We start from the raw sequence: 27,656 nt of genomic DNA, 5'->3' as shown, positions 1-27,656 counted from the left end.
TTATTTTTGCATACTTATTTAGACCTGAAAAATACTGATATCAGGACAGGAAGTGAAAGAGGTCAGACATCTCAAAGCACAAATACAGAAACGACAAGAAGGCGACGGAAAAACAAGACTGAGGTAAGTAAAATAAAATCCAACCGAAAAAGAAGAGACGCATAACCGTAGTGGGAACTAATGTTTGCTTGTTATTCCAGCAATAATTTTCCCCCCGGAGCTCATTAAAGTCTGGAGAGAAACGATCCACAAAACCTTAAAAAACCAACCGAGTGGAGACGGCGAAGGAGGAACACGAAGCAGGTGTGAGATTTCAAATTTCACAGAAAATGAATGAACAGAAGAGAAAGAGCTGAGGAGGGCCAGAGAAAGAAAAAAAGAGGCTGCAGGTACCGCAGAAACTGACGGGTTTTACAGAAACGACGTAAAAATGACACAAAACCAGAAAAGCCTCCATCTGCATGCAGGTTTCTGGGTGTTTAACAAACTACCAGGACAGACGTTTGTTTGGTTTAAGAAAAATAAAAGTACAATTTCATTTTATTGAGTTCTTCAAAGCAAATGAAAAAAACTTCAGAAATTGATTCAATTAATAAATAATAATTGCAAAGTCTAAATATGATATTTTTACAGTCAATAATAATAATAATAATAATAATAGACCTTTTACGCTATCATTATCTATAGAAGTAGTAGTTTTAGCCGTTTAGCCACAATTTGTTCGACACAAAACAAAAACAAGAAGCATGTTTTTAATCAGCAGAATGGCAGCTTCAGATTTTTCCACACAATCAATATTAGGTTTCTGTTTCTCTTTTATATAACACTCAAGTACAGAAATACAGATAATATAGTCATCAGTCAAATTCATTACCTAGTAGTACCATTATTATCATCATAATACCAGGAGAATAAAAACAGTGGCTTTGATATATTTATGTTTGTGTGCGTGTGTATGGATGTGTGTGTAAATATATATATATATATATATATTTATGTGTATATATATATATTGTTAAAGTTCCATGGTAGCAGGGTTCAAAGTTCACAGTCCAACACGAAGAGAAGCGAAGGACAGTCCGTGCTTCGAAGCGAACAAACACCGGGCGGTCCAGGGTGGAGGGACAAAATGGTGGCCAGTTGGGGAATGTGGTGAAAAATAAACCAAAGGAGGATGAAATAAAAATCTGTACTTCATGGAAAGCAGCACAGAGTAAAAGAGAGGAGGGTCCAAAAGATGAGGAAGTTTGTTTCTGAAGAACAGCAGCAGGAATGAGGCGAATTAAATAAATAAAACTCCACTTGACCTCAACAGGAATTAGAAATTCAGATGACAAAAGGGTAACTATAATGTTTGTTGAAATAAAAAATACTTGGTTCGTTTGTTACAAGAGTGTAAAAACTTACGAGCTAGTTAAGTAAGCTACTTCTCCCAATGAATGCTTTATTATCTTACCCATATAATTAATTACAATTTGATTCAACCTTTCATTTTCATACACTGTTTACACCTGTACATATATAGCTAACGTGCAAAACCAGAATTAAATAAATTTAATTGTATTATTTTTAATTGTCATCTTGGAGTTAAACTAATTTTACGTTTACTGAAATATTTAATTTTACTTTCCAAACATTTTGGTGATTTAAAAACGTCCAATTATGTTTTTCATCAAAGTTCTGGATAGTTTGTTTTGTTTGTTTCTTCAGTAAAAAAAAAAAATACTTGTCACGTTTGGTCCTCCTTACAACTTGGGAGTTAAAATACTTTCACGTTTACCGACTCATTCCTCGGCTTCTGAATTTCAGCGGAAAGCAGTAAATGTATAAACTTGTTCACTCACTGAGCATTAATACAGTAAAAAAATGTTTAGAAACATCCGACTTATATTTAGCGTTAAACTGGGCGGAGCTTATGTTAGGCTTAGAGAAACATCAAATAGCTACGTTTAGTCTCATCCACAGAATGAAGGTTTCACAAAGTGATTTATGTTTACTTATTCAATGTTTATTTTTTAAAATATCTTAAATATGGCTAAACTTTCCATACCATATTTTAAATTATAATTACATTTGTCTTGGATTTTCGTGTTTGTTAATTTTTTGCTCGTTCTGTCAGAATGTTTTGCTTCGTTACGGTCAGTTAGTTTTGGTTAAAGCGTGTTTGTTGCGTGTTCACAAAGTTTACAGTGGAAATGTTGTTTGCCTATCATATCCCACAACTAGTTCATAAGAAATCTTAACAGTGATTTGAATTCATTAAGGTCTTAAATTTCAATAATAATCTGGGAAGGAATTTAAAATTTAAAAGGTAATATCTGTGATATAGAGGAAAATATGCACCACTGACTTAAGAAATAAATTACAAAAGAGAAAATGTGGGATAATTCACTACGTTTTAACAGTAACATTAAAGTCAATCATATTGAAAAAATTAAACCAGCATCCCCAGGCTGCAATCACGTAATTAGAGGTTTGTGTTACATGTTTAAATTATTTTTTTTTAAATGAAACCAAGAACAAATCTTGCTCTAAATGACAAAAATAAAAAATAACAGAAACAAAAAGAGTTTTTCCCTTGAGAACATTCTTCAGAGTTGATGTTTAAGGAGACTGATGGATGAAGGGATGTGATAAACGGATGGCTGGGTGAAGGAGTGAGGAGGAAAGAGGGGATTCTTACGCTTCAGGACACGATAAGATGATCAGCTGCGTTTTTCAGCAGAGAGTAAAAAAAGTTTTGGCTGTCCAAAGCTGCAGTTAAGCCACAAAGAAAACGGAGAGAGGAAAAGGATGGATGAAGGGATGGATGAAAGGAGGAAGTGAAGAAGGTGGCCATTTTCTCTCATGTACCAGCTTTTCTTAATTCCTTTAATCAAACTTCATCTTAAATCATCGTCCGTTGTCACGCCCTCTCTTTTCTTCTTCTTCTCTTCCTCCAGCTCATTTGTGTCCTTTTTTTTTCGCTTCTGAACTTTCTGTCTTCCTCCTTTGTTTCCATCCCCAGCTCCTTCTTCCTCTCTACAACGGGAACACCAGGAACCCGGAGAAAGTGGAGAATTTCCATCCACCCCTCAGGTGTCCTTTTTCCAGTTTGAGGTAGGCCCAGTCGCCCTTCTCCATCTGGATCAGAACGCCGTTGCTGGCAGCTTCGCGTGTCACATCCTGGTCGTCGGCGAATGCAGAGATCACCGGCCAGCCGTTGTGCACCAGGCTCACCTGGACGAGGAAAAACACAAACCGGGTAAGTCTACAGAAATAAATTTGCCCTTTAAAATGTGTTAAAGGAGCATTTCTCAATTTTACAAACTTGTCAGCATAAATATTTATCTTTGATATTATAATATTAGGCCCGTCACAATAAATTGTCCCAGAAGTTATTGCAATAAACAATAATAGTGTTATTTTGAGACCACCTTCAAGTAATATTGTGGTAATGGCATAATAATCCCCAAACACATTCTAAAGATTTTTAATTTCTAGTATGAAAAACCCTGAAATTAAACAAACTCTTTTTCTACATGACTGTAAACAATGGAAAGAGGCTGTAAAAACAGGTTAGCAGTAGGCCAGCCACAGCAAGCAATAAATCAATTGATCTCATGATAAATTACAACAAGCTCAATAATTTCCATTTGGGAGATTTATCGTCTTTCTCTTTTCTCTCTTTTTACCAAAAACTGGATAAAAGTCTTCAGTCTGGAGCCTTGGTTTTGTCTTGGACTTTATAATTAATTTTATTTAATGTTTCTGTTTTGTCTATTTCAGAATATTTAAAATGTGTTCCAGTTCAGTTCCAGTATAAAATGTTCAATAGAATTTAAAGTTTATTGATCTTTGAGAACGTGATTTTGCGTTATGCCTTAATAATAATATTATTAGAAAATGGTCTCCAAACAACAATATTATTGTTTATTGCGATAATTTCTGGGACAATTGATCTTCCAGCAAAACTTTTACTGTGACAGGCTTATTTAGTACAAATGGATTTTTAGCAATACTGGTCCACATGTAGACCAGGGATTATTATAAACAGTGATATTAGGATCAGATAAATTAGCTCTTCATTTATGCAACACATCCAATAATTATGTGGTTATTTTATTTATCTGTAGTTTTATACAGTCAGCACATTATTAATAGATTTGCCAAGATGGAGGGTCTCTTTCTTTCTCCCGAATTCAACAAAACCCCCACAGAGCCAACGACGGAGAAAAAGAAAAAGACGTAGAGTGTGTCTGACTCAACAAATATTTCAATAGGGAATAACATCTTGGTACAGAAAGAAGTGTCTGTCAGAAACGTTTCCCCCTCTTCTTTAAACAGGCAGCAGCTTTCATCACTTCTCTTTGGAGCTACAACAGAAACACAGGCTCTCCTGGGATTTGATTCCCCTTCTTATGCTTCACTTTAAATAACAACATTGTTTTGTGCCGACTCTGGTAACAGCGCAGTAGTAAAACAAACTGAAACGAATGCTGGGGAAACGTCTTGTTTTTATGCAGAAATACATTTTATAAGCCGAGTGGGATTACAGGCCGTCCTGCGAGAAGATGCTGAGCCTCCTGATGGGAAAAGGGAAACAACACGGCTTCTCTTGTATTTAATTTCTACAGCCGCTTGTACAATCATGTTTCTGCAAGAATATACAGAAGTAGAGGAAGCCGCTATATTTTTTTTGTTCTCTAGCTCAGATTTTGGAGAACTGAGGCAAAGCTTCGTCTCCAGCCCAAAGAATCAGAATCATTTTGCACATGAAATAGGCATGAAAGAAATAAATCAATACATCAGTGTTAATGGAGAGAATTTACTCGATAATTTCAGTTACAGAAAAAAAACCAAGTTATTTGTCGTTTTCTGTTTTGATCATTTCTTTCCTTTTTATATCCTGCTCTTAGATTTTATTCCTTGTGTTTAGTTATTCTCATTGTTTGAGTTTCAATTTGATTCATTAGATTAGTCTTTATTTGTGTTTCTGATTTTCTTTTCTTTCATTTTCCGTTTCTGTAGTTTCATAATATAACCCTCCTCATTCCGGATGCTAATCATTGTCTCATCATTTGCCCCCCTGTTTCTGCCCCAGCTGCATCCAATCACCTGTCACACTATCTGCGTTTCCATAACCCATGTGCACAAAACTTTGTCAATATTCTGCTAGTTATGACAAAATGTAATTTTGCAATTGTTGCGTTTCCAATAAATAAGCTAAGCAATTGAAATCACATGTGAACAAGTTTGTTCACACTTTAAGTCATTGAAAAACATGCAGCGCCATCATCCTCTAACTACTTCCTGTCTTCTACTTTGTGGTTTGCGCCACTGGCAGCATCCAGTTGTTGATCATGGGACTCATGAATTAGGCGTTTCCATCTACTGGTGTGGTGCGAGTCAACCAGACTAAGGAAAGCGTAATTTCGTCAGATGTTGGCGGTTGACAGAGGGCAGTAATAAACCAGGTGTGGAGGTGGCAAACTAGCCACCTCCACACCTGGTGGAGGCATGGACTAGCATGGACAACACATCTCAAGCTGAGAAAGTCCTCCTCTCAGAGCCACCGGTTGGCACTTCAAGTTTTTTCTGAGGTTCTTGCCTCTGCTAAGGCACAGATGGATGGGATCCTTCCACTACTCCCATCACATTCAGCAAAAGTGTTTCCATTTTATTTTAACAGATTAACTCTTTTTGGGAAAAGCCTCAAACCACCTCAAGGATGTGTCAACTTTTTTGAGTAAGTCATTTCAAATTTTGCTGTTCCTGTCAACCTTTCCTAATGCGATACTTCAAAATGTACATCAACATCCATTGATGGAAACACTGCTATTGAATCCAGTTCAGTTTAATTATATGGAGCAGATTCATATCAAATGTCATATCAAACAGCAGCAACTAAAAACAACTTCTGAACTCTTCTGTACATCAAAGTATCATAGAGTAAAAATGGAGACCATCTGTCTTGATGGCTGAGGTTTGCTCCAAACTGGGTCAACAGAACAATGATCCCAAGCACTGTGACAAAACTACAGCAGAATGGCTGAAATAAAACCAACAAGGGTACTGCAATGGTCTAAGTCAAAATCCAGATCTCTGATGAAAATGCAAAAAAAAAGTTTTAATCCATTTTAATTTGATATAGTTGCATTTCCTTCACTATAAAAGGAAATGTACAAGCAAATCCCAGTATAGCTATAAAGCTGTAAACTGTTTTGTGAGCATTTGACAAACTGCTTCAATGCTTTTTTTGGTCTCAGATATTTATTGGAAAAAGTTTGTATAATAATTTATTAGGTCTTTATGTTTGGATAACAGTTGAGTGGGTTTAGTTTACAGGCAGCTCAGACAACTTTATAACAGCAGTCATGATAAAAACATTTTATTTGTATACATTTATTGAAAAGCACTCAATAAGCTGCCCTCTTTTAAGTCCACTTATATATTCAAGGATAAAAACATTGAATTTGAAGTTCTTTGCTGAAGAATGACGTTTGAGGATGTAGAGTTTTCCTAGCTTCTTTACATCAATGAAAACATGAAGCTTTTAACAGCAGAAGAATCAATTTCCCTCAAAAATTCTCACCTGAGCGCTAAGTTAGTGAAAATATTTCCTTTCACCCCACAAAAATATGTAATTGTAAAACTGTCACTAACTGATGGAGCGAAGTCATAAACATCCCATAATTATACACTTAACCAGCTCATTTGGCCTGATGGTCAGGACGGCGTGTGTGTGTGTGTGTGCGTGCGTGCGTGTGTGTGTGTGTGTGTGTGGGCAGGAGATGGAGAGCCTGTCAGAGTCAAGAGCTCTCTTGGCCTGGCACTCCTCTTAATAGAAAACTGAACTTGGCGACTCACTCGGGCTGGATGAGTGTTGGGGTGTGTGGGGGTGTGTGTGTGTGTGTGTGTGTGTGTGTGCGTCGCTTTGTACAGCTCATGTATGAATCTGATAAAAACACTCAGCCTACACTTAAATTATGTTTTTCAATTGACAGAACAGAAAAAGAGAAAAGGTCAGGGCCAAAAAAAGAACACTTCAAAAATCTTGAAAATGTATTCATTTAAGTCTGAAGAATATATTAGAGGATATAAATTTCCCCCCAAAAAACTTTGCCTTTCAATTACAAAGTATATGTTGCCTGTAAACGAAATGTTACGTATACGTCCACGAACAAACCATTTTAGATTGTGTAGAGAATATTTCTGAACCTGCTGTCAAATAGTTTCACTTTTTTTCCTTCATTTATGTTACTATACTCACCAAAAAAATTTATTTGGATCTAAACATGGATTTTTGTGCTCATCTTCTGAATTGGATAGCATGTTTCGTGACCGGGCGGGTTACCTTTGCTGAGGCCTCTCTAGCCTCCTGCCTCAGCAGCATTTCCGTTACAAATGTGCGCAATTTTTTTGATATTCTGTGAATGTCAAACACAATTTTGCAATTGCGGTGTTTCTCTTAACTAGGAAATCCCATTAAAATCACACAAACAAGCTTATTCACAACAGTAATTTAAGTCTGAAAAATATCAAAATTTACAAAAAAAGCATTGATTTTCAATTATAAAGCGTGTGCTGCCTTTAAAGTTGCAATAACTTCCACGTAATGTCATGTAGATGTTCACATCCACTAACGACCATTTTACATTGTGCAGAGAATATTTTTGAAGCTACTGTCAGATAGTTTCACTTTTTTTCCATTTATGTTGTCATGCTCAAAACATATATATTTTTGGATCTCAATGTGGATTTTAGCTTGTATCATTTTTTAATAAGTCATTAAAAAAACATGGCTGCAGCGACGACGTAAACACTTGAATAAGATTCAGATTTCAGCCACATTGCAAAGCAACTTTATTTACATTATTTAAAGTGTTAGAATATAAAGATAAAAACACAATGTTATACAAAACAAACCAATATGATAATAGTTTAAAAATAATAATATTAATAATGGGCGCAGTAAAAATTAAGCTTCCTGCAGATTATTGGTGTATAGTAACTAAAAGCTCCAAACTCTTGAAATAGATATTAGTAGGTACTTGGCACTCATCATCCACCATCAGAAGACACTTTGTCGTCTTAGTTGGGCCTCGGCCGGGCTCATCTCACGATGCAAGACGAAGGCATTTGCTGTGGCAATGTCCAGAAAAGTGCAGCAACGAGGTTCGGTGCAAGTGATTTGCTTTTCGGGTTAAGCTGGTCTGAAAGGTTTTCCCATATTTGTATTGCAGGTCACACCTGGATGTGAACAGTCCATTTCCATCCTTCACCCTTCTAGTTACTGTTTCCAGAGAAAGAAGGATGGATGGAGGCACACAGAGACCTTGTGTGTGTCCATGAACATTTTGGGACTAGAGTAAAAATTGTCCATGTAAAAATGGTGCCAAGAGAGGATGTGTGAATGAGGTTCATGACTTCATCATAAGAGTTTTGCCAGTGTACATACTAAATCTGATGGTGCAGCCAGGAATATTGTTTAAAATCTTAACGTCAGAATTGAGATTTTGGAAACAATCAGTTTATTGTTGTCCCAATAAATCTGAATTCTTATTATTCTAACTTTTATTCCACAATAAGGCTAAATAAATGGTACTATAAATACCCATCCATAACATTTTTTTTGTTTTTGTCACAACTTGTGACGAAAACAAAAATAAAATAAAAATTTTCGTTGTAAGACAAATATAACTACAGCTACTGAAAACGAATGAATATGTGATGGACATATTAAAGAAGATACAAAACACAAATCCAGTAAATAAACAATGTGCAAACCTGACCTTAAGGTTGTTTCACCAATTAATTTAAACTTTATAAACACATTTATGGTCTAGCTTCCTGTAAATCAGGGCAAAGCATATCAGAGAATAACATAAGTCCAAGTGTAGTGATGGATTCAGACCTGAACTTTCAGAGCCACATAAAGACAGTTAAAAATTCAGCCTTCTATTACCTAAAGAACAATTGCAGGACTGAAAGACTAATGTGCCACCAAGAGACAGAGAAAGTGTTTTACTCCACCTTCATGCAACACTAAACTGATTTGTACATGTTTGTAATCACAGACATTTTAGAGTTGAAAAAATGGCAATTATGCTGTGAGATTTATCATTAATTCAAAAATAGCATTTTTTCCCCAAAAGAAAAGGCTTTGGTTTGTATGACAGGAACAGATGATACTGAGGCAGATAAAAAAAGAAAGCAGAGGTAAAAAAACCAAATAAAAGTGGCGCAGTGGAAAGAACAGGCTCAGGGAGATTGGGACATGGTTTCTGTCCAAAGTGCAAAAACTGATTCCAAACAGAGATGGCAGACAACAGCATCCCACAATGCTCAGACACACCTGCTTCCAGGTCACTGAGGTGGAAATCAAACCTCAAACACCAGCTCTCTGAGTTGTGGGTTAGAAACGCTGTTCAGGCGCTAAATGTTTAAAACTGTTATCCTAAATTAATGGCTTTCTGGCTTTAACAAAGTGTGTAAAATTAGCGCTGCATACACTGATGTCAAACATTTACATACGAACCCAGAAGGCTGTTTTAAATCTAAATAAGGATCTGATGTCTCAAGCAAAACAAAAGTTTATTATCAAAATGTCCAAATTTTCAGATTCCTGATTTTAGTTTTTGTAAAATTTAGGCTCTTTCTGCAAGTTTTTGTCTTTGTAATACCTGCAAATCAACAGACTTGTTCGGTACCACTTGATAATTGCTTTTCACTTTTTTGACTACTAATATTAGTCCGTTGGGAAAAAAAAGTAGGAGGAAACATTTTCTTGTTGCTTACTTGGAAATTAGGAGAAGTTTAAAATTATCATAAAATAATTGATATGAGAAAAAATGTGGAAATGGTGAGAATAAAAAGAGGAAAAAAAAGTTGAAATGAGTGGACAAGTTGGAATTACAAGTTGAAAATGAGAAAAAAGTGTAAATGAGTCAAAATGATAAGATAGTTGAAATTACAAGAAAAAAGGCTGAAAAACTAACAAAGTTGAATGTTTGCAAAAATACTCAGTAAGATGACATAAAAGTGAAAAGACAGTAACTATAAAGTCAAAATGACAAGAAAAAATTTGACATGACTAGAAAATCAAAATTATGAAAAAAGTTCAAATGACCAAAAAAAGTCAAAGTAAAAGTATAGGTATATTAACAATTAAGTCGGATGGATGAGTAAATACTCAAAATGACTGTCAAGCAAATTGTCTTCTGGGGAATAAATGTTTAAAGTTAAAAACAGATACAAAATCAAAGTTTATACTCATTATTATTAAATCACTGTCAAATCAAAGTAATATATTATTTTTTATCAACCACGCTAACATATATGTAATACTTATTTTTGAATAATTGTTTTGTCCAAGAAACAAAAAAAGGCTAAGCATGAATGTTGTTCCATATTTGTGAAAACAACATTTAACCCTTTCATGCATGAATTATGATCCTTTGTGTCAGAATTTTTTTTCCATTTTTAAAAGAATTTTTCTTAAGGCATAAAAAAAGGTAGGAACATTTTTTTGTAAAAAAAAAATATATATATATATATATATATATATATTTTTTATGTGATCAATTGTAATTTTGTCCAAATACAAAGTTGTTATTTGAAAAATACATCAGTAGTATTTTTCCTTAGGGGTTATCTGATGTCACAATATTTTTTTTACTTGCAAGAGTCGTCTACAGTAGAAGGAGGGACCGGGTCGGTTCTCATGCTTTTTTGTCTGTCGGCCATATTGTGTTTAACAAAAATAATTTCTTGCATTTGCAGCTGAAGGCCAGTAGTTGATGGTATATTTTATGATGCATTAGTGTCCACTTCAGTGGTCTGTGTGCATTTATAACATAAAAATCCACAGGAAGCACAAGAAAATGGCTTTTAGATAGCTGTCCACTGTAGTGACCACTATGCATGAAAGGGATAAGCATCTTTTAAAATCAATCTAAAGTATGTATTTTAAAACAAAGGCAGAAAGGGACTAATTAGTTTGTTAGATGGTCGTGAAACCACAGGGATCATTTTAATTTAACATTTTAAACAACTTTTAAGATCTGGAAACCAAAGAAACATACCGTCTTCACACAGTCCAAACATTTAGTCCATTCTCTCTGGTTGACGAGTCGTTGCCGGGTCGATAACGCCAACATAACTTCACATGGAAACACAGAGGTTTTTCAGCACCAAACACAACAATGATCCGGTTTGAAATTGCAGGCTGTTATTATCCACTAACATGTTTCCCGTTGACATTTCCAGTTTGAGACGATTCAAATTGCAAAGGTTAGCTGTAACAGGCGGTGTAAAATCTCCATGATCCAAACCATAACCTAGTCCACAATGTTCTGATTCACCCGTGTTTTCTCAACACACACACACACAGCTGCTTGGGGTAAGTGTGTGAGGTTATGGCAGTGATGTATAGCAGCAATAAAACCATGAAACTGTGGTCATCGCCTGTATGAATCAACCCCACATTGTGATTCTTTACCTCCTCTCCAACATGCAGAAGCACAGATAGTGTATAATTACCACCATAAAAATAAAAAAAGGATGAACGTGAGGCAGTGCACAACATCAGACTGCAATTGATCTGCATTCATTATTGGAAAAGGCAGAGTAACGGGAAAAAAGAGAAAGAAGAGGATTGGGATATAAGGAGAGTGACAAAAGGGGGTTCAAAGGCAGAAGGATGTGGAGAAAAAGAAAAATTCAAAATGTACTAAAGAGAAAAGTCTGACATCTCAGTGCAGCACTTAATGCTTAATGACATCCTGTTGCATCACGACTTCCTGTCCAGATTTTGACATGACAATAATGCTTTTCTGGTTTTGCATTTCACAACCTGTCTTCTTGCCCTCATTTCCAAATCATCTCTTTTCAGATCCACATCTTTCTCCTTTAGATTCTCTACTTTCCTTTCTGAGCCGTTTTTCTTAAAACTTTTTTGTTTCCACACAACCAGGACTAAAGACAATGGACTCCTTCAAAGGGAGACGTTCTTTACCTCTGATGAAGGAATAAAAAAAAAGTACAGAGAAAGTGACCAAAGAGTAAACATGAAAAAATAGATACATTTAAAAAATAAGAGCGAAACCTTCTGGGGAAAACAAATACTGATGTGAAGAAACTATAGAAACGGTGCAGGAAAATACCAGGGACGTTTATTTAAAAGAACAATTTAAAGACAAATGCTACTGCTTTTCTGGCCGATGACTGATCTTTAAAGATATCAGACATTACCTGATGTTTAGACGCCATTAAAAAACAACCACACCGCAGACATGGACTCTCTGCTTCAGTTAAAACCCCCACAATCTCAATCTCTCATCAATCTCTCTGTCACATTACAAATACCACAGGACCAACTCCCAAACGACAACAAAGTGGACATCAACACCGGTTGTTGATATCAGTCTGGTTCTACTTATGACTGATACCAGCATGGTAAAAAAATAAAAATAACAGCATCGTCCAAAACCGATGTTAATAGCGATATATTGTCCATTCCGAAGACAAGCAAAGCATAAAATAACAATAATCTTTTTTGCATTAAAAACATAGAAAGAAATAAAAGAAATTCAGGAGGAAATTCTCCCACATCCACAAACGGATGAGTCAAGACTGTGGTCAAGAGCTTTGCATAGATATATAACAGAGTACTTTTTTGAAATACCCTACAGTCTTAGCCAGCTGGAGCATGTAGACATTTAAAAGTGGTCCAAAAATGGAGCCTTGAGGAACCCCACATATGATCTTTGTTAGATTACATTTACGATTACGATGGTCAACAGGTCCAAATACATGAATAATGCAAAATCCAAAAGAAACTCAAAAAACAAAAGCAACAGAAAAATGGTGCAACCACAGAAAACAAAAGGGAAAATGCTGCAAACAACAAAAGCAGCAACTATGAAACTCCAAACTCGCTCCACAAAATGGGAGTCCTCCAGACCACTAGGGGGAATCGACCACCAACAACCTGACACTTAATAAAGACAGGGTCGACTGTCTTTATTTACGTACGAGCTAATTAATTTTTTTTTTAAATCACAAAACCAGAGACTAAATATATCAATACCTTGCATGTTGTATTTATCATACAAACAATCCGTCAACGCCACCCATCGATCCCACCACTCATTTCTCTTTCTGTCCATACATCTCTTAAAGTTAGGTTTTTGCAGATTTTATAACCAAAGTCTAACTTGTATCTGCAGAAATATCTGCAGTGAATTAATTAAATTCAAAGTCAACTTCTGCATTTACACTTTGAAAATGGGTTGAGAATTTTGGGAATTTTATTCTGGATTTGTGAAAGGAGAACACGGTGAGGACAGTCTCTGCCAAATCACAGCTGATCCAATCAAAACACTTTCTCCAGTTTTAGACTGTCCTCCATAAGACGGAGGCTGTTGCTGTTAATAACAATGTCCCTCTGCAGTAATGTTCTCTGCTCTCCTTAGGAGGCAAAGAAGTCATTCTTATTTCTTATTGGTCTGATGGAACAACCTCTTGGATCCAAGCGAACAGTTTGTCTCAGGTTCTGCTTCCAAATAAAAAATATCAAAAGTTTCCTTCATTTAAACAGGAAAACATGACATGTAGTCTTCTTCAACTGAAAAATATCTGCTTTTAATATTCAATACATAAACCATAATTTGGTTCTACAATTAGAGATGCACCCATCCACTATTTTTATTTCCGATGCGATGTAAATATCAGATATTGAGATATTTCACTTTTTGCAAATACAAAGTGCAAAACAAAATCCCCACAACAGATTTTACCTCAGTGCTGCAGGCACTGATGACTTCATGATTCAATGCGCCACACTTACAGAAAACACTTTTAAACAAAATATGTCTACCAGAACGATTGCCGTTGTGTCAAAGAAATGCGCACATCTTCAAAGTGAATGGTAAAATAATAAACATTTCTAAATTGCTAACATAAGACTACTTGGCTGAAATATTTGGTTGGTTTTTGTATTTCAGATGTTAGACATTGATGTTTTGAATATCAAATTTATTAGTCCAGTTGGATGAACTCTTACTGAAATACAGACCACAATGATAAAAGCTACATTTTGTCATCGTAATGGATGCCATCATCCCAGTTTAAAACAGTAGTAACAAACAGACCTTTTTAAAAAACTAAAAACATTGAGAAGTAATGGTTTGAATAAAATATACTGCTGACAAATAGTTTTGATTTACTAATGCTGTAGGGCTGTACAGTACATCTGCATTAATGTTGGAAAGTAAGACTGAGCCAAGAAGCAACATTACCGGTGTGGTTGTCGAAAGTCTAGGGAAATGTACATAATATTAAAAATATTGGTTATGGAGACCATGATGTTTAAATACTTTATTTAATAGACAATTTATTTGGACGACTAGCCCCTCAACTTTTATTGGACAGTTGGACAGATAAAAATATTTCAGGACTTAATTTTAATTATTTATGGAAATTTAATAAATTATTAAACAAATTATTTAAAAGTAGTTAAAGTTATGACACATTTATTTAATGATCTATCTGTTTAATTTTGTCCCATTTGGCCCTCCATAGTCAGCCATAAAAATATTAACATCGGAGATCAATACTGGTCTAAATTTTTATATTGGTGCATCCCTAAAAAACATAATTGATTGGTTCTTAATCACAAATAACCAGTACTTTTAATCAGTCACCAGATTCTGCAGAAAGCTGCCCATCAGCCAGGTTGTTAAATCTTACATTTAAACTCAGTCGGTTGGATTAATGCTGAGCAATAACAACAAATAGCGAGTCTGCTGAGTCACCGGTTTCTCTGAGTTGCCACGGTGACGCCCAAGTTAAAGCTTGTTGTGGCCAGAAATCAAAAATTATCTCCTGTGTTTAATTTGGGTTGTGTGACCAAAATTAAAGACACAACCCAGAAGAAATGCTTCACTTTCATTTTAAATGAAGTTGCATTTTGATGCCTTAAACGCATGTTTAATTATGGAAAACTAATCTATTGTTGGTAAATACAGAAATAATTGAAAATAACTCATTACTGCACCTTGAGGACTGAAATAAATGTAAAAATGTTCTCTCATGTCTTGAATATTTTGTTAAAACAGCCTATTTATTCAAATAACTAAATGAGTAATGTCCTTCAGAAACTGCTGGCAATGAAATTCTAAACTAGAAATAATAAATAATAAAATAAAAATTCAATTACAAAAAATCTTATTATAAATAATAGGATGATTAAAATTATCGTAATTTGAGGGGGTGGGCATGTATCGTCTAGTTTATCATTTATAGTGATAAATCTGACAAGAACTTTCATTTATCGTCACAATAAATTGCAAGTATTAATATTTGAAACCCTCAAAAACTGTTCCTATTGTCGGGATTGTTGATTTTACCATCAGTTGATCATTTATTTGTTTTTTGTTCTAGATATCATAAATACTGTCAAGCTTGTGTGAATCAAAGTTCAGTGAATATTCTATCAGGTGATTATATATTGATTTTGATCACTTGTCTATTGCAATATAGATCATTATTGATTTATTGTCTATCTATTCCAAAAAATAAATTCGATTCCTACTAAAATAACACATAATGTTGTCCAATTGACAAGCGTTGGACAGAGGAACTGGTCTAATAATGCTTTGAAAATGAAGAGAAAATTCAAACTCCATGCAGAAAGATCCAGAAAGTTACCAGCTGCACCTCCCTCCCGCCTGAAAATAATACCTAACAGGATTAAACACATTAAATATAAAAATCATCATCATCTAATCTTTTTCACATATGAGCAAAAATCAACCTTCTGTAATGTTCTGCCAAACTGAACACACATCCATTGGCTAAAAACCAAACCATGCATCTGGCTTGAACGCTTTTTGTTTGTGTGTCTACGTTACTCATAATTCACATAAATCTGTTCATGGAGACACCTTGTGGGAACTAACGTCTCTTTTGGCAGCAAAAATAAAGTCCCAGCAAGGAAAATAAATCAATTTTGAGAAGAGATTCTGGTTTAAAGTTCGACCGAGGATACATTTAGATAAGCAGCAGTTAGTTAGCTGCACAGCTTGTCTCCAGTAATGAGAGGAAAGCAAATTAAAGAGTCTTCTCTGTTATCGCTCATCCCAAACTGTGCAGAGAAACGTTTTTTATAAGATAATTATCATAGTTATTTGTCTCTAATTGCTACACATAATTTAAAAGGATGCCCTTCTTTTGCACTGATATATTTTGAGCCTTTATCTCCCGACAAAAGAATTTCACTCAACTCAGCCACCATGTTTTACTTACAAATAGATTTATTAAAATAAAAAAGAAGAACCTAATGAACATGACTGAAAGGTGAGATTTTATATTTGACCTTTTGGGATAATTTCCGAAGCGTTGTTCTGCACTCCTGGATTCTTATTAGTGTTGCCATCAATGAATATCAATTTACATGTTATGTATGATCACCATGACCTTTTCTGCAAAGATCAGAAAGTATGGCTCCACATTACTATGTTTGGCAGATAAAAGGTAACATCTTAGATCTATAAGTCCATCCACGAAGAAACGCAAAATGATCTCAGTAAGGTAGAAACATGAATCTTATTGGATCTCTTAAGAGAAACATTACTAGACATAAAATAAAGGTACTAAATATTAGATAAACTGTATTTTATCCCAACATTAGGATGAACAAAAATTGTTATTGACCTTTTATTCCATCACTTCCCCTACAAAGGGCAGAACTAAAGTCAAACAGGATTAAAAGAAGATTTAGTTTTTCGTTTTTTCATCAATGTGTGTTAAAATCATAAAAAATCGTGGATAAACATGAAAACATGGCAACCTTCTAGCATGTGAGACTGACCCAAAGGCTGTGTGTTACACGATGACGCTCTCGCTTACACTAAGAAATAGAACATGAGTCTGGTAGAATATTCAATAATTTCACTGAACTCCGATCCAGAACCGCACAGCATTCTGGGAGATGTAGGCAGATGAAAGGCTTTTAGCTGCTCAACTTCTCACGGCTAACGACACTAGATTGGTGGAAACAAAACACTCACTCACTGGTTACCTAACAACTCACTCACTCACTCCTTGGTTGCCTAGCAACAACTGGCTGAGTAACATGCGGAGCAGCAGGTTAAAGGTTGAAAACTGGTGGTAGTTGGGTGAAAACTGGATAAAATCAGGAAAAGTCACGCCAGTAGTTTGTCAGTAATTCAGATATTTAAAACAAAACTATTCAATAACTATTGACACTGACTTCTACAAAATGCTTATATTGTGTTACTTTTCCAGCCATATCATCCAGTCTTAATGATAACTATTTTTAACTATGAAGGGGGACAAAAAAATACCAAAAAGAAATGGAGAGTAAACGACAAAAATGGTCAAAAGAATGGGAACATTTTAACAACTTCTTCTTAACAGCCATATTCCAATCTTTACACCCCACAAAAATCTGATTTGTGCCACTTAACTTATCAACTTGACTTTGCTATTTTTACTGACTTTTCAGTTAAAAAAAAATGGTTTTGACCAAACTCTTAGAAGGGAGTTTAGCCTTTTTAATAATCAGTGATCACCTAGAAAGCAGCAAATCGCTGAACTTCTAGAAGAAACCAGATACAGTAAATCAGGACATAAACAATGGCTGAAGCAAGCAGTGTCGACAGTTAGCTTTCTCTTTATGAGCTTCGTTTTATGTTCTGCACTGTTAATCTTATTATGATCTTTTGACGATATTGTCAGCTCCCATTGCTCAACAACTTTAAAATCGATCTGTAAACGGCGGTATCTGTTACTACGTCCGTGAACAGAGCGCTGCTGTGTGACGTCAGCGTTCTTCTTCTGCAGGTCGCTTCAGTCATAAACTATTCACACAAAGGTCTGACTGGGGTCACGTTTAATTAGTAGCATGAATGACCATGCAAAAAACTGATTTCAGAAAAAAATAAATAGAAATTGGAATCTAGGATCAATTTTCCTGGACGATAAATTGTCCCAGAAGTTTATTGTGATCAACGACAATATTGTTTAGAGATCATTTTTCAGTAATATAATGGTAATGGCATAGTAATACAAGAACACATTCTGAACTTTAAATTCTAATAAACATTTAACCATAAAACTGGGATATTTTAAATACCCAAAATAAATAGAAACAACGAATAAAATGAATTATCAAGTGTCTGTAAACAAAATTGTCCTTGAAAAAGCCTCGTTGAGACCAAAGCACCAGACTGAAGACTTTAATCATCCACTTTTTGGTAGAAAGAGAGGAGAGGAAATCTAATAATTATGCAAATGGAAATTAAGTTTGTTTTAATTTCTAGACTGTTTTAACAACAGAAAACACATGACTACAACTTAATGTTTCCAACATTTTAGAGAAAGCAAGCTTTGTTTGGCCCACTCAGAAACCACATCAGAATAAAGTAGCATGTGCAATTATAGAGGAATAATAGAAACCACAATCATTTTGGTGGTTTTTGGGAGAGATGTAGAGTTTCATCGTTTATATGTAATGATGTCATAGTCCCAACAGAATGACCTTCTGTAAATGCTGTTATTATGAGGGCGGTGTATGAAGAAGCAGTTCCTTAAGATCCATAATGCACTCAGCATGGGAGGCATTTTAGTTTCCTCCTGAAACTCCCAATTAAAACTCAGACGCAGCATTAACACCAGGCCTTTAAGAAAACGCGAGCTGAGTGCTCTGGCATTTACGATACATCTGTAAAAATATTCCCAATTCACCACTAAACCTTCTGCTGCTCAACTTTGAGGACAAAAAAAAAGTAAATGTTGAGTCAGTTTTATCTAATTTCAGAAGAAATCCTTTAATCTCCAAACCATCAGGGCGATTGGTGGACACTGCTGGTTGCTGTTTAGTTAGTTTTGTCAAATCTCTGTGGTAAGTTACAAACAAGTTTTCAGCTTGGCCAGCTTGAATAGAGCATCCAAAAAGTGCTTTCTTGTTCCCTTGGTAAGAGAATCTACCAAAGGCCATTTTTTGCAGTGCTTTCAACTAGATGTGCACCAATAAATCAAGTCCAATTTTCTTAATTTTTGGAGATGCGCAAGTGGTCAATGAGAAACCAATCTCATCTACCTCTGGTCTGAAAATCAGACACTCTCCTTTCGCTCTACCATGACAAAACTATAGTCACCCCATTGTTAACTTAGATGCTATATGTAGCGACTTTTCAGCCAAAAAATAAATAAATTGATATTGGCCAAAAAATCAGCGTTTTAATGATTCCTTCGGTTATCAGCAAAACAAAACACCTGCAATCAGGGTACCACTACTTCCACCAGCATATAATGTTGTCAACGAGACTCAGTTAAACTTAAATCTATCAGATAAAGTGTTTAAAAGTCACAGGAAGCTGGTTTGTGGATTGACCAACATAAATCGCCTGATAGTCCAGCAGATTTGGTTCGATTCGGACCAAAATATCAACATTTGTTAATTTTCAGCTGCTGCGGTTCGCTTTCTCACTGCACTGTCAAATGAACCAAACCATTGGAAAACCCTGTTCCCCTCCTTTCCTGTAGGGGCGCTGCAACAACAACCACTGAATGAATACGACATGAAAACCTCTGAAGAAGACATTGAGCGAAACTTCCTGCTTCACGAAATCTAAACAGAAATGGAATAGGGACAGATTTTAGTATTTGGAGGATTTCTCTTTTCTCTTTGGTAAAAATCCATGAGCCACTTTTTCCGCTACCGTGAGACTAGAGCGTTTGTTTTGGTTGTATTCACCCAGAATGCCATGCACTATAGTCCACTTTATGCTTTTAAAGTGGTTCAAGAGCATTCTTTGTGTTTGTGGAGCAATGATTGCTGTACCATGCAGTCATTTACAAAAGTAAACTGTTTTTATTGTCATTTTTATCATTATCACAATAGTACCGCAAAATATTATGACAAAACTTTAAGTCCAAGCCTAATCTCAAAACCTGATGCTCCAGTTTTGATAAAAACTTTATCATAAATGTTTTACTTGGAAAAGATTTTTATTTTAAAGAGAGGTAAGAATCAGAAAAGGAATCCATTTAAAGAAATTATTGAATGGATAGAAGATTAGGCCCGTCACGACAAATTTAGATGGACGATAAATTGTCCCAGAAGTTATGGCAATAAACAATAACATTGTTGTTTTGAGACCATTTTCAAGTAATGTTATAGTAATGGCATAATAATGCAAGAGCACATTCGCGAAGATCAATAAGCTTTAAATTCTATTGAACACTCAACACTGGAACTGGAAGACATTTTAAATATAAAAATAAAAAAATAAGACAACAGAAACAACAAATAAAATGAATTATAAAGTCTTGAAAGAAAACTGTCCTTCAAAAAAGAGCTAGTTAAGATCAAAGCACCAAACTGCAGACCAGTTTTGGCAGAAAGGGAGAAAAGAGAAAAACAGTAAATCGTGCAAATTGAGCTTGTTTCAATTTGTCAGGCGATTAATTGATGTATTATTTATTACGACAACTCTATAGAAGATCAAATCTAAAGTCAGTGAATTTATTTATTCCAGTCTGTTAAGGCCGGAGATGAAAACAGTTGCATCTGAAGGAAGATGTGCAGAAGTAGAGTAAATACGAGCTGAAGGGTCACATCGCAGGCAGATGAGATACCTTTCATTTGCAACATTTTTGTTTTAATTGGTAGAAAAATTGCTTGTTTTTATCACCTTTCACATTTTCATCCAGAAATCCAGGTAGAAAACTGTTTATTCTTCCCTCCACATCCAAAACCTGCTAATCAATGGTTCCTCCAGATGTGTGGCCTTCTTCAAACCTCGCTGAACCTCTTCCTTCTCCTTCCATCTTCTCCAATTATTTGCTCAACCAATATCTTGGTTCCTGTAGCTCCCCCCGTTTGCTCTTCATTCTTCCTCGTCTCTTCTTCTCTTCCTCCCGCTGCCTCTCATCTCCTGAACGCTCCACGGTGGCCGTCTCTCAGGCAATTAAGCGGTGGGAGTTTTCAGCGTAGCAGATGTGCAGGACGGATGACGGGCGGCGCGTTGGACAGATATGATGTCAGTTTATGTCGAGAACTGAAGTATTTCTGCTCACTTAAATATTCAAAAAATGAAGTGAAAGATGCCGTCCAAGCAGGAGATTGAATAAAAGTTAAACTGAATTGCTGTTTTAATCACATTAAATAAATGTAAGCAGCAGATTTAGACAAAAATCATTTTCTGCACAATCCATACAGTCTTAATTATCTCAAGCAGTCATGACTGGTGGACTTACAGTTTATTATCACCCATTCATTCATTTAGTTCCCCAATAATAAAAGTAAAACCACTTTATATTGCATCTCTTGCAACATAATTTGCGAGAGATGCATTGTAATTTCTGCTGGGTGGCTTCTAGCGCAGCATGTCAAAGGCTAAAAATGAATTTTAGCGCTTTGACGCATCAAAAGAATCAAGAGAGCATCTATGGAGGTGCGAAACACAAATACTTTGACATTAGGTTTTATGTTTGTGACTGATTAAACTAAAAACTACTAAAAGAATTATGAAAAACAGCATTTCCATTCATGTCCATCACGGCTCTCTTGACAGATTCCAACCAGATTCTCATAAAAACTTTTATGAGAAAATAAACGGACGCACGGCACATTTAACACACACACACACACACACACACACAGTTAGACTTATTAAACAGCTACCTGTATGGCTTGGCTGTTGTAGACTTTGACTACATAGAAGCTAAAACTGTAAATCCCTTTCCGCGGCGCGATGAATTTACTTCGTTCCTCGTCAAAATTCCTCCCAATGTTTACTAAAACCTGGAAGAAAAGAAAAAACATATTATAAAATTGTTTCTATGAAAACAAAAGTAGTTTTTTGAGAACATGATGACATCTTAAGTAAAAAAAACGCTTAAAAAAGAAAAAAGTGAATTTTTTCAACCCAACTGAAGAAAAACTCACATTAAATCTCAAATTGTAGATAATCACAAGTATGTTTCTAAGTCAAAACAGTTTCCTGAGGCTATAACCTCAAGTTTTATGTTCTTTCATAAACTTTAAGGAAGATTCAAAACAAAAAATCATAGATCATTATTTTCTGTAGCTGTCCGTATACTTTTATGAATAATGACTGAGATGCTGGTTAAGGAAAAAATTCATAGTTTTTCCATCTTTTATGACACAGTAAGCAAGACTGGGAAGAATTTAAAGAATAATATCCAAAAGGAAAGGCTGCAAAACTGAAATAATAAGGATACAGTTTTCTAACAACAAAAAGAAGGAGAATCATACTTTGTATCAGTTTACATTCCCTTGATTTAGCAAATTCCATCATTAATTCACCATATTTACGATACACAAGTGAAAAGAACTGGTCTGATTTATTTTAATTTTAACAGAATTTGACTTTTTTATAGTTAAACACATGAAATCTGCAAAAATGTTTTATTCATTTAAAACACTGAGGTGGACGAAAAAATGTGCATCGCCATCATTTCTGCAAAGTTAAAAAATTTATTTAGAGTTTTAAGAGAAAAGACAAATCGGAACAGCTTCACGGATCAACGTAAGACAGAAAAAAAAAAACCAAATAATGATCATAAATATTTAGTTATTTGAGCCAAACTTAGCATATTTTCTCTGTAAACTGACCCAAAACCAACTGACACCAACCGCCCGGACCGTTAAATAATTTTAAAAAAACATAATATGAGATGTTTTTAGACCCACCTGGTCAAAGTAGATGACCATGCTTCGGTTGCTCATGTCGGACGGCTCGTGGTTGGTGTTCCGGACCGCGGAGAAAGCCACCTTCGCGCTGCCGGAGCGCACCGAGATGCCGAGCGCCGTGCCCGTCGGGTCCGAGGTCGGGTTGGAGTCGCACACCACCAGGCACTTCCCCTCCAACACGATGGGTTCGGTCTCATTCTGAGCCCGAACCGGGCCAGCAGCGAGCCAGGCGGCACTCAGCAGGCACAGCACCAACATTCCGGACCAGAAAGTAAAAAAAAAAAAAAAGAAAAGAAAAAAAGCCCCAACAATAGCAGAAGTTTAAACCTGCGCGAGCCGCTCCGTTCTGCTGCGGTTAACGGTTAAACTCCGACCCGGATGGATTCGCTGGTGTTCGCTCCGGTCCAGTCCCGGTCGCTCAGCCGGTCTCCTCCTCCTGTCGCACCTGTCAGCGGCTCCTGTTCCGGAACAAACAGAGGGAGAGTCGCGCGCCGAGCGGGCGGACAGCAGCACTCATAGCAGCAGCGCGGGAGGGGAAGCTCCGTCTGCTCTCTGGCGCGCGCCTCAATTATTGATAGACAAGATGTGAGAGTTCTAAACACAAAAGGCTCGCGAGGAGGAGGCCCCTCCCTCCGTTCCCGCGGTAAACGACAACTCATCAGGATTGGTCGCGTGCGCGTATGTGAGATTTTCCAATCAGCGCGTGCCGACCGCCCCTTTTTCCCGCCCTTCGCCTCCTCCTTTAACTTAATCCCAGTTCTCTTTATCTCTCCATCTATCAAAAACTATCTGCATTCTGGAGTTGTTGTTTTTCCTTTCTTTTTTTTGTTTCACATATTTCACACAGTCAAGAGATCACTTTCTGGATTAAGTTTCTAGAAAAATCTTAAAAATTTTGAGATTAATCTAAGAATTTTTCTAGAAAAAAGTAGGAAAATTCTGAGTTTCTAAAGCCGACAATATTCTACAGAATATGGAATTTTCAACATTTCTACATAATCTTTGACTGAATTTCAAAACTTGATTATCTTTCAACTTTTTCAACTTTTGTCCTTTTTCTGAGTTTCAAAAGCAAAAAATTTCAATTTTAGAAACTCAGTCAGTACCTTTTGATTTTTAAAGCTTAGAAATTTTCAAGATTTTTCTAGAAATTTTCTGAGCAAATTCTTTAATTTTCCAGAAAATTAAAGTTTCAAAAGTCAAACATATTTTACTTTTGAAAATCAGTCAAAAGTGTTGTAGAAATTTTGAACATTTCTAATTTTCTTTAAATTTTTTAAATTTCCAAGTTTTTTGTCAGAAATTTCTGAGGTTCATTTGAAAATATCTTTTTTTTCTGGAAAATTTTTGACTTTTCAAACCCAGGAATTTTCTTGTTTATTGTTTTTTCAATAAATATTCTGAGATTAATATAAAAATGTATGAGTCTCCATCAACTTTTTCTAACACGGTACTTCAAATTGTGCAGAAAATCAATGTTGATGGAAACATGGTTATTAAAATCTATCAGTCTTGAAACCATTACAAAGCCATTTCTAAGTCTATGGGGCTCCATAAATGGAAAAATGAGAAACAGTGGCGAACATTCCCTAAAAAAGGCAGAACTGCCAATGTTACTTCAAAAGGACACCAGCCACTCATTCAAGTCAGAAAAGGACCATAAATAAAGTGCTAAAGGGATTAACTTATTAGAGAGAGGGTGGGCAAAAATGGCATCCATAGAGAGAGTTATATTGTGGAAACCACTGCTAACCAAAAAGGACACAAAGGTTTGTCGAACACTTCCCAAAAAATCTTGATGAACCTCTAAACCTTTGAGAAAATATCCTGCAGCTCAACAAGGAAAAGTGGAACTTGTCCCGTAACTTCTGGTACAAAATAAACAGTATCGATCTCCATACTGTTGATACTGATAGTGGTAGGTAGAGTGACAGCTTAGCTTGCTGCTTCAGTGTGTAGAACCATGATGAGCCATGAAGTCTAACAATGAAATTATCATGAAAAAATCATGTCTGGCCTCCAGTTAAAGATATTAAACTTGGACACACTAAGGTTATGCAGCAGAACAGTGATTCAAAACTCCAAATTGAATGAAACCAGAATTGTCTGAAAATGTTTAGCATCTGTTGTTTACTATAGAAGAAGTTGTTTTTGGTTTCTCTTGACTGAAACAAGCTGAAAATGTACCAAACCGTGAATATAAAACCAAAGTACTTTGGTTGGACAACTGGTGGATGTGTACTCAAATGACTGAATAACTTCATTAACCAAAAAAAGGTGATGGGCCTTTATAGGCATTTCTCTGTTTGGGGGTCGTCTGGATGTTGACTGATCAAATACTGCTTCGGAAAGTTATCATTTTTGTATCCTGGTGAGTTGTTTTAGTAACTGTACATTTGTTGAAAAGGAAATGCTTCTTTGACCACTCACCATGTTAAAGGAATTTATATTTATCTCATGCGTTTTATTTTTCTACCCAGTTGTTCCATTATTTCTTGGGTTTTATCATTTTTCCATGCCCTTCCAGTCTCTGTCATACTTTCTACCTCCCTGGTTTCCCTCCAATCCTGCAGTTTTCATCCCTGTCTCTATCCCAGTGGGTTTTCCCTCGGCGTCTAATATGAGCTGACGGTGAGTGACAGGCCAGAAAGACTTCTGTGTGACGCCTGGCGCTGGGGACGAGCCACATCTACTCTCCGTCTGTCCACCTTTTCTCCTCCAGACAAATACAGATCCTCATTTCCTTCTTCTTTCCCGGGATCACACTGCTCTGTTGGAAACGAGGCTTCATTGAGTCTTAGGCTGTTTTCACACCTGACTCAGTTCGATTGGGGACTAAAGTTGCAACACTTGTTAAATTTTCAGCTGCTGTGGTTCACTTTCACACTGCACTGTGTCAAACCAACCAAACCCTTTGAAAAACCTGTTCCCCTCCTCGCCTGTGGGGGCGTTGCACCAAGAATGTAAGAGCGAAAATACTCCTTATAAGGTTGTTTTTCACTAAGGAAATCTGGCGCCAAAGAAGGTCGATTTGACCTGGCTCCCAGTTCCCTGTATGTGCGAAGCCAAGTGAGACGGATAGAATGTCTGAAGAAATAAACTGTTTGGATAGATAAGAATAATAATGGGCTTGTTTTGCACTTTTGAAATGGAGCAGATGTTGGAGGTCAACAGGTCTTAAAACTCCCTAAGAAACTCCAATACACACTCATTTGAAAGCTGATAGAGTTCGTGCGTAAGGACACACGTCAAACACGGGCAGTAATGCTATTGGTCGAAACTTACCAACTTACACCAATGAAAATGAGATTCTATAAAACAGACTGACACTAAGAATACAATGAGATTTTGGGGAGAATTTTGAGAATTGACTTGTACTGTAAATTGATCTGTGGAACAGTGTAATAAATCTCCACCCGCCGTGGCCTGCAGTTGAAGAACTCGTCTCAGAGTATTATTTCTCATCTATAATATAATTAAGACCTTTTCTGATCCAACAAGAACCACTGAAACAAATGACACAAAAACCTCAGAAGAAGACACTGAACTCAACGAAAACGGAGTGGCGTCAGATTCTGGTAGTTATAGGATTTCTATTTTGCTTTTGGTAAAAGTCCACGAAGCATAGCACCCGCTAACGCTAGATTCGTACATTTGTTTTGGTTGTATTACCCAGAATGCCCTGTGTTTTAGTCGACTTGCTGCTTTCTTAAGCAGTCTCCTGTCTGCTTAGCATTCACATATACATTCAAACTGCGTCAGAATTAACTTTAATGGTGGGCCAGAGTTTGCTTTTTTGGTCTGTATCAGAGTTCAATTACATGTTCACGCCTCCCCAAATAAATCGGGCTTTGAAGACAAACGAACTGGAGTTTGATTAAAGTGGACTAAACAGGACTGAATGCAGCCTTTGTATCAATGAAAATAATTTTAAATTAAAACCTGGCAGCGGTGTGAATATTTTGGAATTTAAAAGTAAGATATTGGGTCATTTTGGAACAGGAACAGTGAAATCAGGCTTGTCACAAGAAGCACTGTTACAAAATAACAAAAATATGGGGCGTGCCGTGGTGGCGTAGGGGACAGCGCGACCCATATTTGGAGGCCTTCAGTCCTCGACGCGGCCGTCGCGGGTTCGACTCCCGGACCCGACGACATTTGCCGCATGTCTTCCCCCCTCTCCTTCCCTGTTTCCTGTCAGCCCACTGTCATATAAGGGACACTAGAGCCCACAAAAAAAACCCTGGAGGGGTAAAAAAAAAAATAACAAAAATATGTTCAGAGAAGTGAGTTAAGCTCTAAATCCTTATAAAAACTTATGTTTCTGTACCATTCAAAGGCATTGGAAACAGTGAATAAAATCACAACAATTTGTTGTAACTTGATAGAAAGTGAGGGGATTAGACTCCCTTAAGAGTCTTAATTCTTTTAAGATATTAGACACTTAAAAGAAGCAACATCAACATTTTCCAATACAAATTCCAACTTCTTACTGTGAAAACTGTAAAAATACCCGAAGATGTAAGTTTCTTGTGACCCACTGAGCAAATATTTAGTTGTATACAACTAAAATATCAACATGCTAACCCTTTTTAATTAAAAACATCAAATATCAGAAGTGGTTTCCTCATTTTCTTCCACAGGACTATAATATTCTGACAATCTAAGAGGAGAAACCCACATTTCTGCTGCAGAACAACACAGATGCACTGAGCATGCTCAGATCGACTGGAGCGCAGTGAGGCAGGTAAACACAGAGCGAGAAGGTTCGACCAGAAATCAGCAGGTAAAGCTGTCTGTTGATTGGAGGTTTGCCTCCTGGGATCATGTGAGCGTGTTTACACTGGACTCTCATCTAGTCTAAATAAATGGGGCAGAATAATAAAGCCACACATCTGCTTTCTGTCTGCAGTGTTTTATCCATTAC

General features: G+C 36.3%; 1 protein-coding gene across 1 annotated transcript; it reads right to left on the bottom strand.

Moving 5' to 3' along the window:
• On the bottom strand, positions 1–23,323 carry cbln1 (cerebellin 1 precursor). The gene is made up of 3 exons (XM_032580739.1): positions 22,730–23,323; positions 21,698–21,817; positions 1–3,219 (listed from the first exon to the last, which is right to left on the bottom strand). Exons 1-3 carry the CDS (start codon positions 22,985–22,987, stop codon positions 3,022–3,024), a joined length of 576 nt encoding a protein of 191 aa, XP_032436630.1. The 5' UTR covers positions 22,988–23,323; the 3' UTR covers positions 1–3,021.
• Between the last annotated feature and the right edge of the window lie 4,333 nt (positions 23,324–27,656).

This window comes from Xiphophorus hellerii, chromosome 2 (genome assembly GCF_003331165.1).
Source record: "Xiphophorus hellerii strain 12219 chromosome 2, Xiphophorus_hellerii-4.1, whole genome shotgun sequence".
NCBI lineage: Eukaryota > Metazoa > Chordata > Actinopteri > Cyprinodontiformes > Poeciliidae > Xiphophorus > Xiphophorus hellerii.
This window is presented reverse-complemented; position numbering and strand designations above follow the sequence as displayed.